Raw genomic sequence first — 12,470 nt, 5'->3', positions numbered from 1 at the left:
TTTGATCCATTGAAAGCAAAAGAAAGAATAATATAAAAGAAGAAAATTTTAGATTGTATCTATTCTTGGTTGCAAGAATGAAAACAAAGAGATGAGTGGTATCACTTGAAATCAATGACAAAGGAAATACAAATAACTTTTTTTCAGGTTGAAGAGTGAGGTGAGTAAGTTATAAATATAACATTCCAGTAATTAATACTAGGGCCTCATGCACAGATTCATGCACCAGTGGGGTCCCTCGGCCTGGCCTGCACCCTCTTGCAATTTAGGACCCCTCAGGGGAGGTCAGAGAGCCGGTTTCAGCCCAATCCCTTCAGGCCAGGCAGAGGGGTCCCACCAGTGCACGATTAGGGCCAGGGAGAGACAGCAGGAAGGCTCCAGGGCTGGCCCATATCAACCATCCCAATTGGGGCTGATTGGGGCCGGCCAGGGAGAGTCTGCGGGAGGGCTTCAGGGTGGGTGGGCTTCAGGGCATGTCTGGCCAGTCTCACCCAGTCCTGATCGACCAGACCCCAACAGCAAGCTAACCTGCTGGTTGGAGCATCAGCCACCTGGTGGTCAGTGCACATCACAGCGACTGGTCGAACAGTTGAACGGTTGGACACTTAGCACATTAGGCTTTTATTATATAGAATATTAATAATCACTGTTTTATCTTTGAACTAAAAGAATAAAATTTTAAAACTTACTCTGTTCATGATCATCCCACTGATTTCAAGTACAGACATATCTGCTTTCTTACAGTCATTGCCTTCCCATACTATAGCACTTATTTTTTCTAATCCTGGGTGGGAACTGTGGAGCCAGGGCAAATGACTCTATAAAAAAATAAAAAGAAATTGGTAAATACGGTTATCCCATTTCATAAATAAGACACACACACACACACACACACACACACACACACACACACACACATATATATATATATATATATATATATATATATATATATATGTATATGTATATGTATATCTATATTATAAAAGGCCTGTGGCCCTAACGCCGTAATGACCAAAGACCAGCTTGGGTGGGCGAGGCTGTGAGCCAGTGAGGCAAATTTATATGAACATCCGCATTGAATAAGAGTTTTTTCTTCACATTCTTGCCAACATTGAAATTGATCAATTAAAAATTTTTAGACAATTTGATCAATATGAAATTGTATCTCATTGTTCTACTTTACATTTCCCTAATTACTAATAAGGCTGACCAATTTTACTTGTTATATATTAGCCATCTAGGTGAGTTGCTTGCTCACATCCTTTGCCCATTTTTCTACTGAGTCGTATACCTTTTACCTATTCATCTGTTAAAGTTCTTTGTGTGCTCTGTGCAGTAACACTTTGAGTTATTGTGTTGGAAATATATTCTAGCTTGAGCTTGTCTTTTAACAATATTTATGACTTAATTTGTAGCCCAAAGTTTTATACTTTAAGATATTCAAATTTGTCAATCCTCTATTTGAGAGAGAGAGAGAGAGAGAAAGAGAGAGAGAGAGAGAGAGAGAGAGAGAGAGAGAGAGAGAACGCACGAGCAAGAGGGAGAAACATCGAACAGTTGCCTCCCCTAAGGGCCCTGACCCAGAATCGAACCCACAATCCTTTGATGTACAGGACGGCGGTCCAACCAACAGAGCCACACTGGCCAGGACAATCCCCTATTTTTAGATGTTTGCTTGTGCTTTTTGTATCTCGTTTAAAAAATCCTTCTCATAATTGAAGAAACAAAGGATTTTCTCCTATAATTTCTTTTAAGTATTTTAAAGTTTTGCTTTTTCACACTTAGGAACTATCTGGAATACATTTTTATGTATGGATAATCACTTGATCCACAAGCACATACTAAGTAATCTATGCTTTTCCACTGATTTGGAATACCACTTATGCCATATATTAGGGATCCATATAAGCATATGTCTACTTTTGGGTTTTCTATTCTGACCCATTGGTCTATTATTCTGTTTCGGGCTGCTTTAACAAGATAGATTGGATGGCGTAGAAACAGAAATCTATTTCTCATAGTTCTAGAGGCTACAAAGTCCAAAATCAAGGTGCCAACAGACTCAATGTCTGGTGAGATTCCCACTTTGTGGTTTAGAGAATGCCCTCTTTTTAAGGGCACTAATGATAATCATGAGAGCTCCCCCCTCATGCCTAATTACCTCCCAGAGGCCCACCTCCAAATGCGATCATATTTTGGTGGGACACTTTCAGTCTATAGCATAAACCTATACCATACTACCTTAATTACTATATTTAAAAAAATACATTTTTATATCCAATATGGAAAGTTCCTGTAGTTCTTCAAAACTGCTTCTGCTATGATGTTTTGTTCTTTAATGTGAACTTTAAATCTGTCTTAGAAAACAGAGCATACAAAACTGAAAACAGAGACATACAAACATACTGTAGAATTTTAATAGAAAAACCAGTGTGATGGACACCTCTTGTTCCTGCTTTTAATAAAAATGCTCCTAAAATTTCAACATTAAAGGTTCTTTGATATATATATATATATATATATATATATATATATCTTTTATCATAAGGTTTTTTGATAGCTACCTTTTATCAGATTAAGGAAGTTCCCTTCTACCTCTAGTTTTCTAAGTTTACTTGTTGGTTTCATTGTTAGGATTTCATTGAGGACTTGGATAAGAAAGAGAAGAAAGTAAGAACAGTGAGGATTTTAAATGACTAACCGGTTTCTGGACAGTGAACAGATGAATGAAGATGTCATTCACCAAGATTTTGAATGTCATAAGAAAAACAAATTTATGAGGAAAGGTGGTGTATTTGGTTAAAGCTGAGGCAATGGTGTAACATTCAAATGAAGATGTTCCATTGACCTGTGTTGTCCAATATAGTACACCCTACTCACATGTGGCTACTGGGCACCTGAGATGTGACTAGTCCAAATCAGATGTACTGTAATAGGTTTTGAAGACATTTTGTATTAAAAATATACACTGAGTGGCCAGATTATGATGATCTCTAAACACATAATAATTTGGCCACTCAGTGTATTTGTATCTCAAATGGGTACCAAAAGTATTCTAGACTTTTGCTGGAGATCAACCACTTATTTGCCCTGAGCTTTCTCTAAGCCAGTGCAAAGGGGAAAACTGATCAGGTGCACGATTTATAGTATCTTTGATATCAAGTAAATGAGGTACTCAAGAGAAGTACACTGAGTGGCCAGATTATTATGCGTTCAGAGATCATAATAATCTGGCCACTCAGTGTATATTATTTCATTATTTTTCATATTAGTTATATGTTGAAGTCATATTTTGAATATAGGGTAAAAAAAAAGATACTAAAATTAATTTCACCTTTTAAAAAATTTTAATGCAGCTACCAGAAATTTTTAAATTACATAGGTGACTCTCATTATATTTCTATTCAACAGCACTATTATAGGAACTTGGAGATACAAATCTGATATTTATGAAATATAGCTCTGTGAATTACAATCTTACACTGGAGTTAAAATCACAGGTATAAATAAATCTGACCATGAAGTCTGTTGAGTGAGAAAAACACTATTGCATTTAAAACACAAGTTGACTTATAAAAATCAATTTACCAACAACTTTTCAGAAACATATGTGTGCAAGGTCAGAAACATAACCATAACATAAATGATGAGATTCTATGCTCCAATGAATCCAGACTACTGCTCACATTAAAAAAAAATTTTTTTTACCAGAATATTTTAATTAAATGTAAGCTCTTTCTTCACCTCTGTAAAATTTGTACATTCAAAGGAGAAAAGCCTGTAGAAACCACCAGTGGCTTAAATTATCTACTACTAGAAATTAAAATCATCCTAGAGACTTAAGGGACAAATTAGCCCATGACAACTGGAAACAGACCTGGTGAAAAGGATCATCTCTATATTCTTTTTTCACACATGGATTAACTTGAGGATTTTCCACATCGGTCTCACTGGTACAAGATGATCGGCATTCTGCACAGTGTAACAAGTCTTCCCATAATACATCTTCTGTTTCAGATTCTGGCCTTGTGCTCTCAGAATCCTGTCTGGAACTTGAACAGCGAGAGCTGCAACTAGTACCGGATTTGGGGGCATCCTGAAATCAAGATATTCTTTGACATTAATACAATTTATGTACCCTTTCCAATTCAAAGGATTCTATTAGAACCACATATTGTTACTTTTTGCTAAAACAATAAACACACTGTCAAATAACAGTGAAACAGCAAAATATTAAAAATACATATTAATTTTTAAGGAGTAACAAAATTTCCTCATATCAAAACTTATTTCACATTTCAGCTGAAGAGTTACTTTGCATTAAAAGATTATGACTTCTTTCTCTTTGTATTTATTTACTGTCTAAAGTTTTATATATGCCCCCCCCTCCCCGACTTGACATCCCTTCACCAATGACTTCTTTATCTTAAACTTTATACAAAGTTGAAACTTCAGGCAGGCAAAAACTAGTCTACAATCACATGGACTGCAAAGTCACCCACTTTAATTGATGGTTTAATGGAGTTTTCTTACTTAGTCTATTTTAGCAATAATTGATTTAATGTATCTATTGTCTTAGTTTCTCAAAACAACAAGTTCAATAAATTGATAAAATGAATAAATAATCATAAATTATCTCAAACACATGAATAGCTACAAAGTGCCAGTTCATGTGTTTGAGATAATCTGATATGAAAGTGAAAAACTAAAAGAAAGAAGTTATTAAATAATTCCTAATAAATTTACTATTTTCTTAGTAAGTTAAGTTTTGAGTAAAATTTTAATTTAAATAAATTCAAAATAATTTTTACTGAGTAAAGAATAACAGCCATCCTTATAGCAAAGTGTGATGAAATTTTTAGATTTTATTTTAGTTATCCTGGCACTAAGATTTAATTCTACCTTTAAAATGTTTTATATTTATTTTTCTATGCTATCACCAAATATCATTCATTCTTCGTTTGCTAGAAGAGCCTCCTAATTGACCCCTACCCAAAAGGCCTTCCCTCTTTCCAGGTTAATCTTCCAAAAGTACAACTGTTCTTTCACTCCTCTGACCAAAATCCTTCTGTGGCTTCCCACTGCTGTTCTCCTGGATAAAGTTCAAATTCCGTCACCTACCACGCTCTCTTCAAACGGCTATTTTTGGACCTTGTTTTCCATTTCTCAGTACACAGGCTTCTCTTGCAGTGACAATGGGCTATTCCTTAACTCCTAAACACAATTTGTTCGTGGCCACTCCAGCCTCTCAGTATATTCCCACCTCTCATTATAAATCCTTCTCTCCTTTAGAGCCCACTCAGCAAAGTGTCAGGAAATTACTATCTCTACCCCTTTCCAGCTGCTTACCTTAGAGACTATAGGGACAAATCAGCCCACGACAATGGGAAATAAAACTATAATACCTACCTTAAAGAGATATTAAAAGTTAAATGAGCACTATAGTTTTTAATACAAACCTGTACAAAGCAGAGGTTCAACAAATGTTAGTTTAAACTCTTCTATTCAGAGTGAATACTTTGTCCCTGAAATGAGTTATTTTATTTATTTGACAATAAATTTTGTCTTGCTATCTAGCATCTACATTATCTGTGTTAGTTAAATGTTCATGTATTTCATATATATTCAAATAAATCATAACTCTCAAGTATACTGTAAGTCTACCAAAGACAAAAACCATCTTTACCACAGGTAATATAATATCTTGAATGAGTGAGTTATATTATTGATAATTAACTTGTGTATATTAGAATGGGGCACCATGGATATTTAGTGTGTGATAGAGCATTTGTAGTAGGGTTGTTTGAGAGAAAAGTAAAAAAAAAAAAAAAATTTTTTTTGAACGAATTGAATAGAAAAACAAATAAAAAAATAAAAAGAGAAAACAAAATTACAGAAAAAGGGTAAAAATCAGTCTGCTTTTTTTTTTTTACTCCAAAAATATTTCAGATTCACTGTCAAGAAGAATACTTGAAACATAAGTAGTTTTCATCATAACAATTTTCATTAGATAACAAGGACAAGTAATAAGCAACCAGTAATTAATTGCTAATTTAAATTTTTTTTCATAAAACTAGCTTATTATCTATCACTAATTCTGATGCAGACTTGCTGTTCAGATATAGAAAAAAGTATCAGATTAAAGGGCAAATGTTTAACTGAAACTAATGGGTGATTTCCAGGAATAAGGAAATACCTATAATTCCAGATAAAAGTATTTTGTCAAATACTGATTAATAATAGGACATTTTATAAAGGCATAACATAAAAATTATTGCCTAGAATTGCTTATATTTCAAACACTATTTTATCTGCAATATTTAAGTGATTAATGGCCACTGAATTTCATTACAAATTGCTGATTACAGACTAAAAATAGGTAATTTTAGAATTAAGGAAAAACAGCTCAACTTAATAGCTCATTTAATTTGATTCACTCTGCTTATTTCAAATCTTTAGATAGATAAAACAGCATATAGTCAAATGAAGAGGAGAGGATTATTTATTTAAAAGGAATAAGCATTTATAATATGAATGCTTTGAATCAAGCAATTATACATAATTTTATTTAATCCTAACAATCTGATGAGGCTGCTCTGCTTCTCTCTCCTCCGGATTATACAGGCAGAAACTGAGACTCAGAGAAGTTAAATACTTTTTCCAAAGTCATTTAAATAGTTTGATTCCAAGCCCATAGTTTCTGCATTGTACTTTCCACCAAATGCATTTATTAAATGGAATAAATTATGAGAATCTTATCTACAATAGGAAAGAAAAATTAAAAGAAACTTGTAGAGTTAACAAAGCAGGGACAGAGAAGAAAATAAGTCAAATGCTTAAACAAAGCTATCAATTCCCCAGGAAACCTTCTACATTCCAGATAATCAAGTAATCCATCATCTTCCCAACAGGTGACTGAAAGAAGCCAACTAGATATAGTGTATCACAGAAAACGATAAGAAAGTGGGGGAGTATGGAAAGAGGGGTTAAGTTCACACTGAATGACAGAACACCACCACATTCCCAACCCCTTTGGTACCAATACCATGGCAGCCTAATCTAGTGTTGGCTCTCCAATGGACCAAAGACTGGATAACTTTTCTTGAAAACAAAATGCCCCTGAGGAGAATCAAGTTGGTGGCATAGGTAAACATGGGTACTTGATGCCTTCCATAACATCAAAATTACAACTAAAATATAGAACCACCATCATTCAGAACCACCTGAAATCTGGCTGAATTGAAGTCCTACAATTAGAGATGTACAGAAAATACACTGAAACTGGTAGAAGGGGCGGAGGCATAGAACCACACCTATATGTGGTGTGTTTTTCAATTCGGAGGAATATCTCCACTGTGGAGGCCTCCTCTGAGAAGCAATTAATTAATTTGCCTTGAAGGGAGATAATAAAATGTTCTTAGTTCTTTAGAATAAAAACTAAAAATACAGTTGAATGAAATTCTTTTACTATTTAAAGAGCTTCAAGAGATGTGATAACTTCGAGAGATGTGATAAATTAGAAAAGGGTTTAGAAAAAAACAAACAATAAAGAAAAACAGAAAAAATGAGGGAAAAAAAGATTGAATTTAATAGTACGGGCAACTTAATAACTGGTGACAAGAACATAAAGAAAGTCACTTAAGATAATAACTTTGAAATAATCAATTAGTCATAAAGACATTCAAATTGTGGGAAAGACTAACCCAGGAGTTCACAGATTGTCTCTCCAGGATGGACTTCTTTAAAGGTAAACAATGAACTGAATGTATGAATCTTCAGAGAAAATATACAAAATGAGTACAAATGCATGGCTACTTATCATATTGAATATATGCAACACATAAATCTAAAACTGCTACTCTATCAATCCAGAATATATAACAATAAGATATTGATACTGAGGGGAAATATGTTCGTTTAATAATTATTGTTAATTGTTAAAAGAAGTTGTAAATAAGTAACATAAAAAAAAAGGTATGGCCCTAGCCGGTTTAGCTCAGTGGACAGAGCGTCGGCCAGCAGATTGAAGGGTCCCAGGTTTAATTCTGGCCAAGGGCACATGCTCAAATTGCCAGCTCAATTCCCAGTAGGGGGCGTACAGGGAGCAGCCAATCAATGATTTTCTATCATCATTGATGTTTCTCTCTCCCTCTCTTTCTCTCTCCCCCTTCCTTTCTGAAATCAATATATATATATATATATATATATATATATATATATATATATATATATATATAAAAGATATGTATGTATACATGTAAAGCCAAAGTATATACCTCATTAGGGTAATGTTTCTTATAATGGTGTGACTTTCTATTCCGAAGAATGCTCTCAGAAGTCCTGTCCACATTACGGCGTAATGGGTATCCCGTTTCAGGTCCTTCCTCGCTAGAGACTTCATCAGAAACATTTGTTACTGTCCTTTGGGTATCCTAAAATGGGAGTACACAAAGAGGATTATGGTAATTTCTAACTTAATTTGCAGTTTTGAAAGTGCAAAACTTTCAATTATATAGCTTCACATATAGCTTTAAATACCTTCAAACCCCTGAAAGTGACTTGTGCTACTTAGTTTTCTGAAAAAATATCTTAAATCAGTGACTATCCTGGCACTTCATCTACATATAAATTTGTAAGACACATCCCGATTTCACTGTGCTTTCTTCACCGCTCTAGTTGTGGAACTTCCACTCAGTCACCTTTCCCGAAACTCTGGGTGGTAATTGTTCTGCCTTTTAGATGTGGTTGTATAAAGGCAGCAAATATACGTGTGTTTACGTATGACACCATCTTGGTTCTCTCAAGAATTTTTTTTATAACTAACAACAAATGTGTTGACACCAATGCTAATAAAGGTAGGAAAACAAGGTAGTATTTTCTTATGGAAAATCAGGTTTCTAGTTTAGTTTCTAGAATAACTTAATGTTCAGTTTAAAACAAATTCTTATATACATGGAAATGGGGCAAGTAAAGCTAAGGTTTAATAAGAATCAACTATGAAATTATTCAAGTGCTTTAACATTTTGAAAATATTTGAGTCATTAATCAATTTAAGAAGGCAATAATTATATTGACAATGAAGTTTATTCATATTACTTTAACTAATTTTCAGCTTCAACAGTGTGATTTTTAAAGGCTCAGAGAATAAATTCAGGAGAAAAAAATATAGTTCAAAAAATATAGTCCATTAGCTAATGCAAAACCATACAAGCAAATTATTTTTTAAAAATCACACTTACTTTACTGGGAATGTTCCTCAGTGTTCCCTTGTTCCAGGTTGTCTCTTCTGATCGGATAGTTTCACATTGAGGTTCATGGCTTTGTACTCCACCTTCACTGGTTTTAACGGTCTTTTTCCCATCAAGGGATACATAGCCATTGTCAGTCTCAGTTGATTTATCAATTGAATTCTTTGTTTTCTTTGATCTAAAAAAAAAAAAAAAATTCAGAAGCATGTTAAATGGACTTACCTTATTTTGGATGGTTACTGATAGAAATTATGATCTGTTAATAATAAAATCCGGTAGTTACTTCTCAGAATTTTAATGCCCACCTCATTTTTACAACAAATAATTTAGAAATATAGTATCCATCATATAAAATAAAAGTGTATATCAGTGTCATAGTTCAGCTTATTTTACAGGTTCTGAGATCTTACAAATAACAATTCTAAGAGACATGGCTTAGCTTATCAAACAATTCTTGGTCAAAATTACCTGGTCTTTGAGCAAAATCTAGGATAAAAACTTTGTCCATTTTATTATGATTAATAATGTTTTTAAAGTTTTATTTTAAAAAATATATCAGTAATTATCAGGTTAAGTTGCAGTTAGTGGTTTAAATCAGTTTTAACATTCTCATTTACCCAAATATTTTCCCATTAGTATATATACATAAATATCTTGGATAAATTTATTTTAATACACAATGGAGATATAGAACCTTTGTTTCGTAAACGTATATAAAAAAGGAAAAACTTTATATAAGGTTCTAAATAATGAAAGTAGAAATAAAGAACACAAAATAATAAAGAAGTAACCTCTTTCACCCACTGAAATATTCTGAAAAAATATCAGTAACCGTGTAGCTACAACTGAGGTTCTTTATTTAGGAATTAAAATTTTCTCAGTATGTAAGATACGATATAGAAAATAATAAACAAGACATTTTTGATTAATAGGCAAATGCTTGAAGAGTCTCTAGTGGGTGAAATAATCGCTATCTAAAGGTAAATTTAAAATATACAAGTCTCATGACATATTAGTAAAGCCAATTTGACCTATAGTACTAATAAAAATAACCAATTTAATAGAAGTAGGACTTGAGAAATCACAAAAGAAATTAAAATTTATAAAGTCAACTATACTCTGATGGTATATATTCATTTAGAAATGTTTACATATATCCCAAAATAAACTTTATGGTCTCTATTTTTCATTATCTATAGCATTATAATTGATCAAAACAAAATCTGTAATAGATTTGTCATATGTAAAGTCATTAATATTCATTACCTGAGATTGAAGTGCCAGAAAAGAGACAGTGCTCTAGCCATATAAAATCTTGGATACAAACCCTGATAAAAAGAAAGCAGCATGCCAAAGATCTCTGAAGACAGCGCCGACACTGTATGAGGTGCTTGTACAGTGGCTCTGAACGGTTGCCTCCTGTGAATTATCTGTGGTACTAGAACCATCTCCTTCTCTGTGCACTTCCAAATGGGCTGCTTTTCTTAATTTCCTTTATTAGAAGAGATTAAGATTGGAAAGTAACCTTAAAATTTTAACAGCCATTTTCTCAGTAGTACGTTCAAAAGTTTTGTAAACATAAACACAGGAATTGTAATGCACAGTAAAATTCAAATTTACCCAAACATAAAGTACATGTTCAAAACCAATTTCTATAAATGGTAAGATACTGTTCCTTGCTTATACTGCCAGTCAATGAATATTAGGTTGCAAGGTCACATTAGACAGGTATTTACAAAAGTATTTCTTCCCATTTGAATGCCACTTAACTGCAGGGAGGAAGAAAATTTGAATAAAAGAATTATAATCTAACTGACTATATGTGCTATTTATCTATTTATCTTTTCAAAATGAAAAGGGCTTAAATTTTAACAACTCCAAACTGCATATGTCACAATCTCTTAGCAACAATATTCAAAAGAGGAATTGCTCCAAGAGACCCTTCAAACAGAACTCCATTACACAGACTGGCCAGTGAGACCTGCTATGTTTACTTAACCTAGGGCAATATTACAGTTTCAAATAGCATGTATTCATTCATTCATTCATTCATAATCCTCACCCGAGGACATGTTTATTGATTATTTTATTTTTTGAGAGAGAGAGAGAGAGAGAGAGAGAGAGAGAGAGAGAGAGAGAGAGAGAGAGACATCAATTGTTTGCCTCTTGCACATGCCCTGACCAAGAGTTGCAACCTTTATTAAACAGGATAAAGCTCCAACCAACTGAGCTGCCCAGCCAGGGCTCAAATAGCATTTAATAAATAAAATTCAGCTGAAATTTTTTTCTTGGTTCTTGTTTTTGGCAAAGCATCTTATAAGTATAAACCTTTTTAAAGAGTGGGAATTATTAGCAACTCCAACTAACATATATTCCCTACATTGATATTAGGTGCCTAGAAATTAATGTTAGAAAATAAAATAAAAACAAAACAGGTGTGTGTTCCCAAAAGTACCTTGAAGCAAATACAGAAAACAAAATCACATTTGGTAGCTGATTCTGAAGCTCACTGCTTTATTTGAAAGAGTAACTTTACAAGACAGCATTTTATTGAAGCCAAGAATAATTATATTAATAGATTCAAATTATAGAAATCTACAAAAAAGATCATTTTTAAACAGGCAGTACCTTCTTCTTTTCCCCCCTGTACTGAGAGGCGGCTTGGGTGTCCTTGTTGAAACAATCTGGCAGTGCACAGTTCCCAGGAGCAGCATCAGCCATATCGGCCCGATCACTTCTGTCAGAGGTATGTTATGTGGGCTGGAAGCGGAACAGAACAATACTATTGCGGCAACTACGAAAAGGGAAAGAAAACACATTATAGATCTGATAGTCACCCTTTAAAATCTTTAAAACTTGTTTTAAACATTGCTTCTTCCCAGATTATTTTTCTAAATTTAAATAAGTTTAATTCTTTTTTTTTTTTTAAATATATTTTATTGATTTTACACAGAGAGGAATTGAGAGGAACAGAGAGTTAGAAACGTCGATGAGAGAGAAACATCGACCAGCTGCCTCTTGCATACCCCCCACTGGGGATGTGCCCGCAACCAAGGTACATGCCCTTGACCGGAATCGAACCCGGAACCTTTCAGTTCGCAGGCCGACGCTCTATTCACTGAGCCAAACCGGTCCCGGCTAAATTTAAGTAAGTTTAAATGTTTCTCCAGACAAGCTCTTTCAGATTGACTAGCCATGCTTGCTCTTCAGTAATAAACT

At 33.8% G+C, this 12,470-nt stretch overlaps 1 protein-coding gene across 1 annotated transcript in view; it reads right to left on the bottom strand.

The window, feature by feature from the left end:
• PHTF2 (putative homeodomain transcription factor 2) overlaps positions 1-12,470 on the bottom strand; it is a 66,055-nt gene that overhangs the window by 16,957 nt on the left and 36,628 nt on the right. The window contains exons 6-11 of the mRNA XM_084897823.1: positions 11,880-12,045; positions 10,579-10,743; positions 9,243-9,429; positions 8,280-8,435; positions 3,881-4,099; positions 690-818 (exon numbers count right to left, since the gene is read on the bottom strand). Of these exons, the coding sequence (XP_084753949.1) occupies positions 690-818; positions 3,881-4,099; positions 8,280-8,435; positions 9,243-9,429; positions 10,579-10,743; positions 11,880-12,045 (1,022 nt within the window). The remainder of the gene's footprint in view (positions 1-689; positions 819-3,880; positions 4,100-8,279; positions 8,436-9,242; positions 9,430-10,578; positions 10,744-11,879; positions 12,046-12,470) is intronic.

Source organism: Pipistrellus hanaki (assembly GCF_964339955.1).
Source record: "Pipistrellus hanaki genome assembly, chromosome: 10".
Lineage (NCBI taxonomy): Eukaryota > Metazoa > Chordata > Mammalia > Chiroptera > Vespertilionidae > Pipistrellus > Pipistrellus hanaki.
This window is presented reverse-complemented; position numbering and strand designations above follow the sequence as displayed.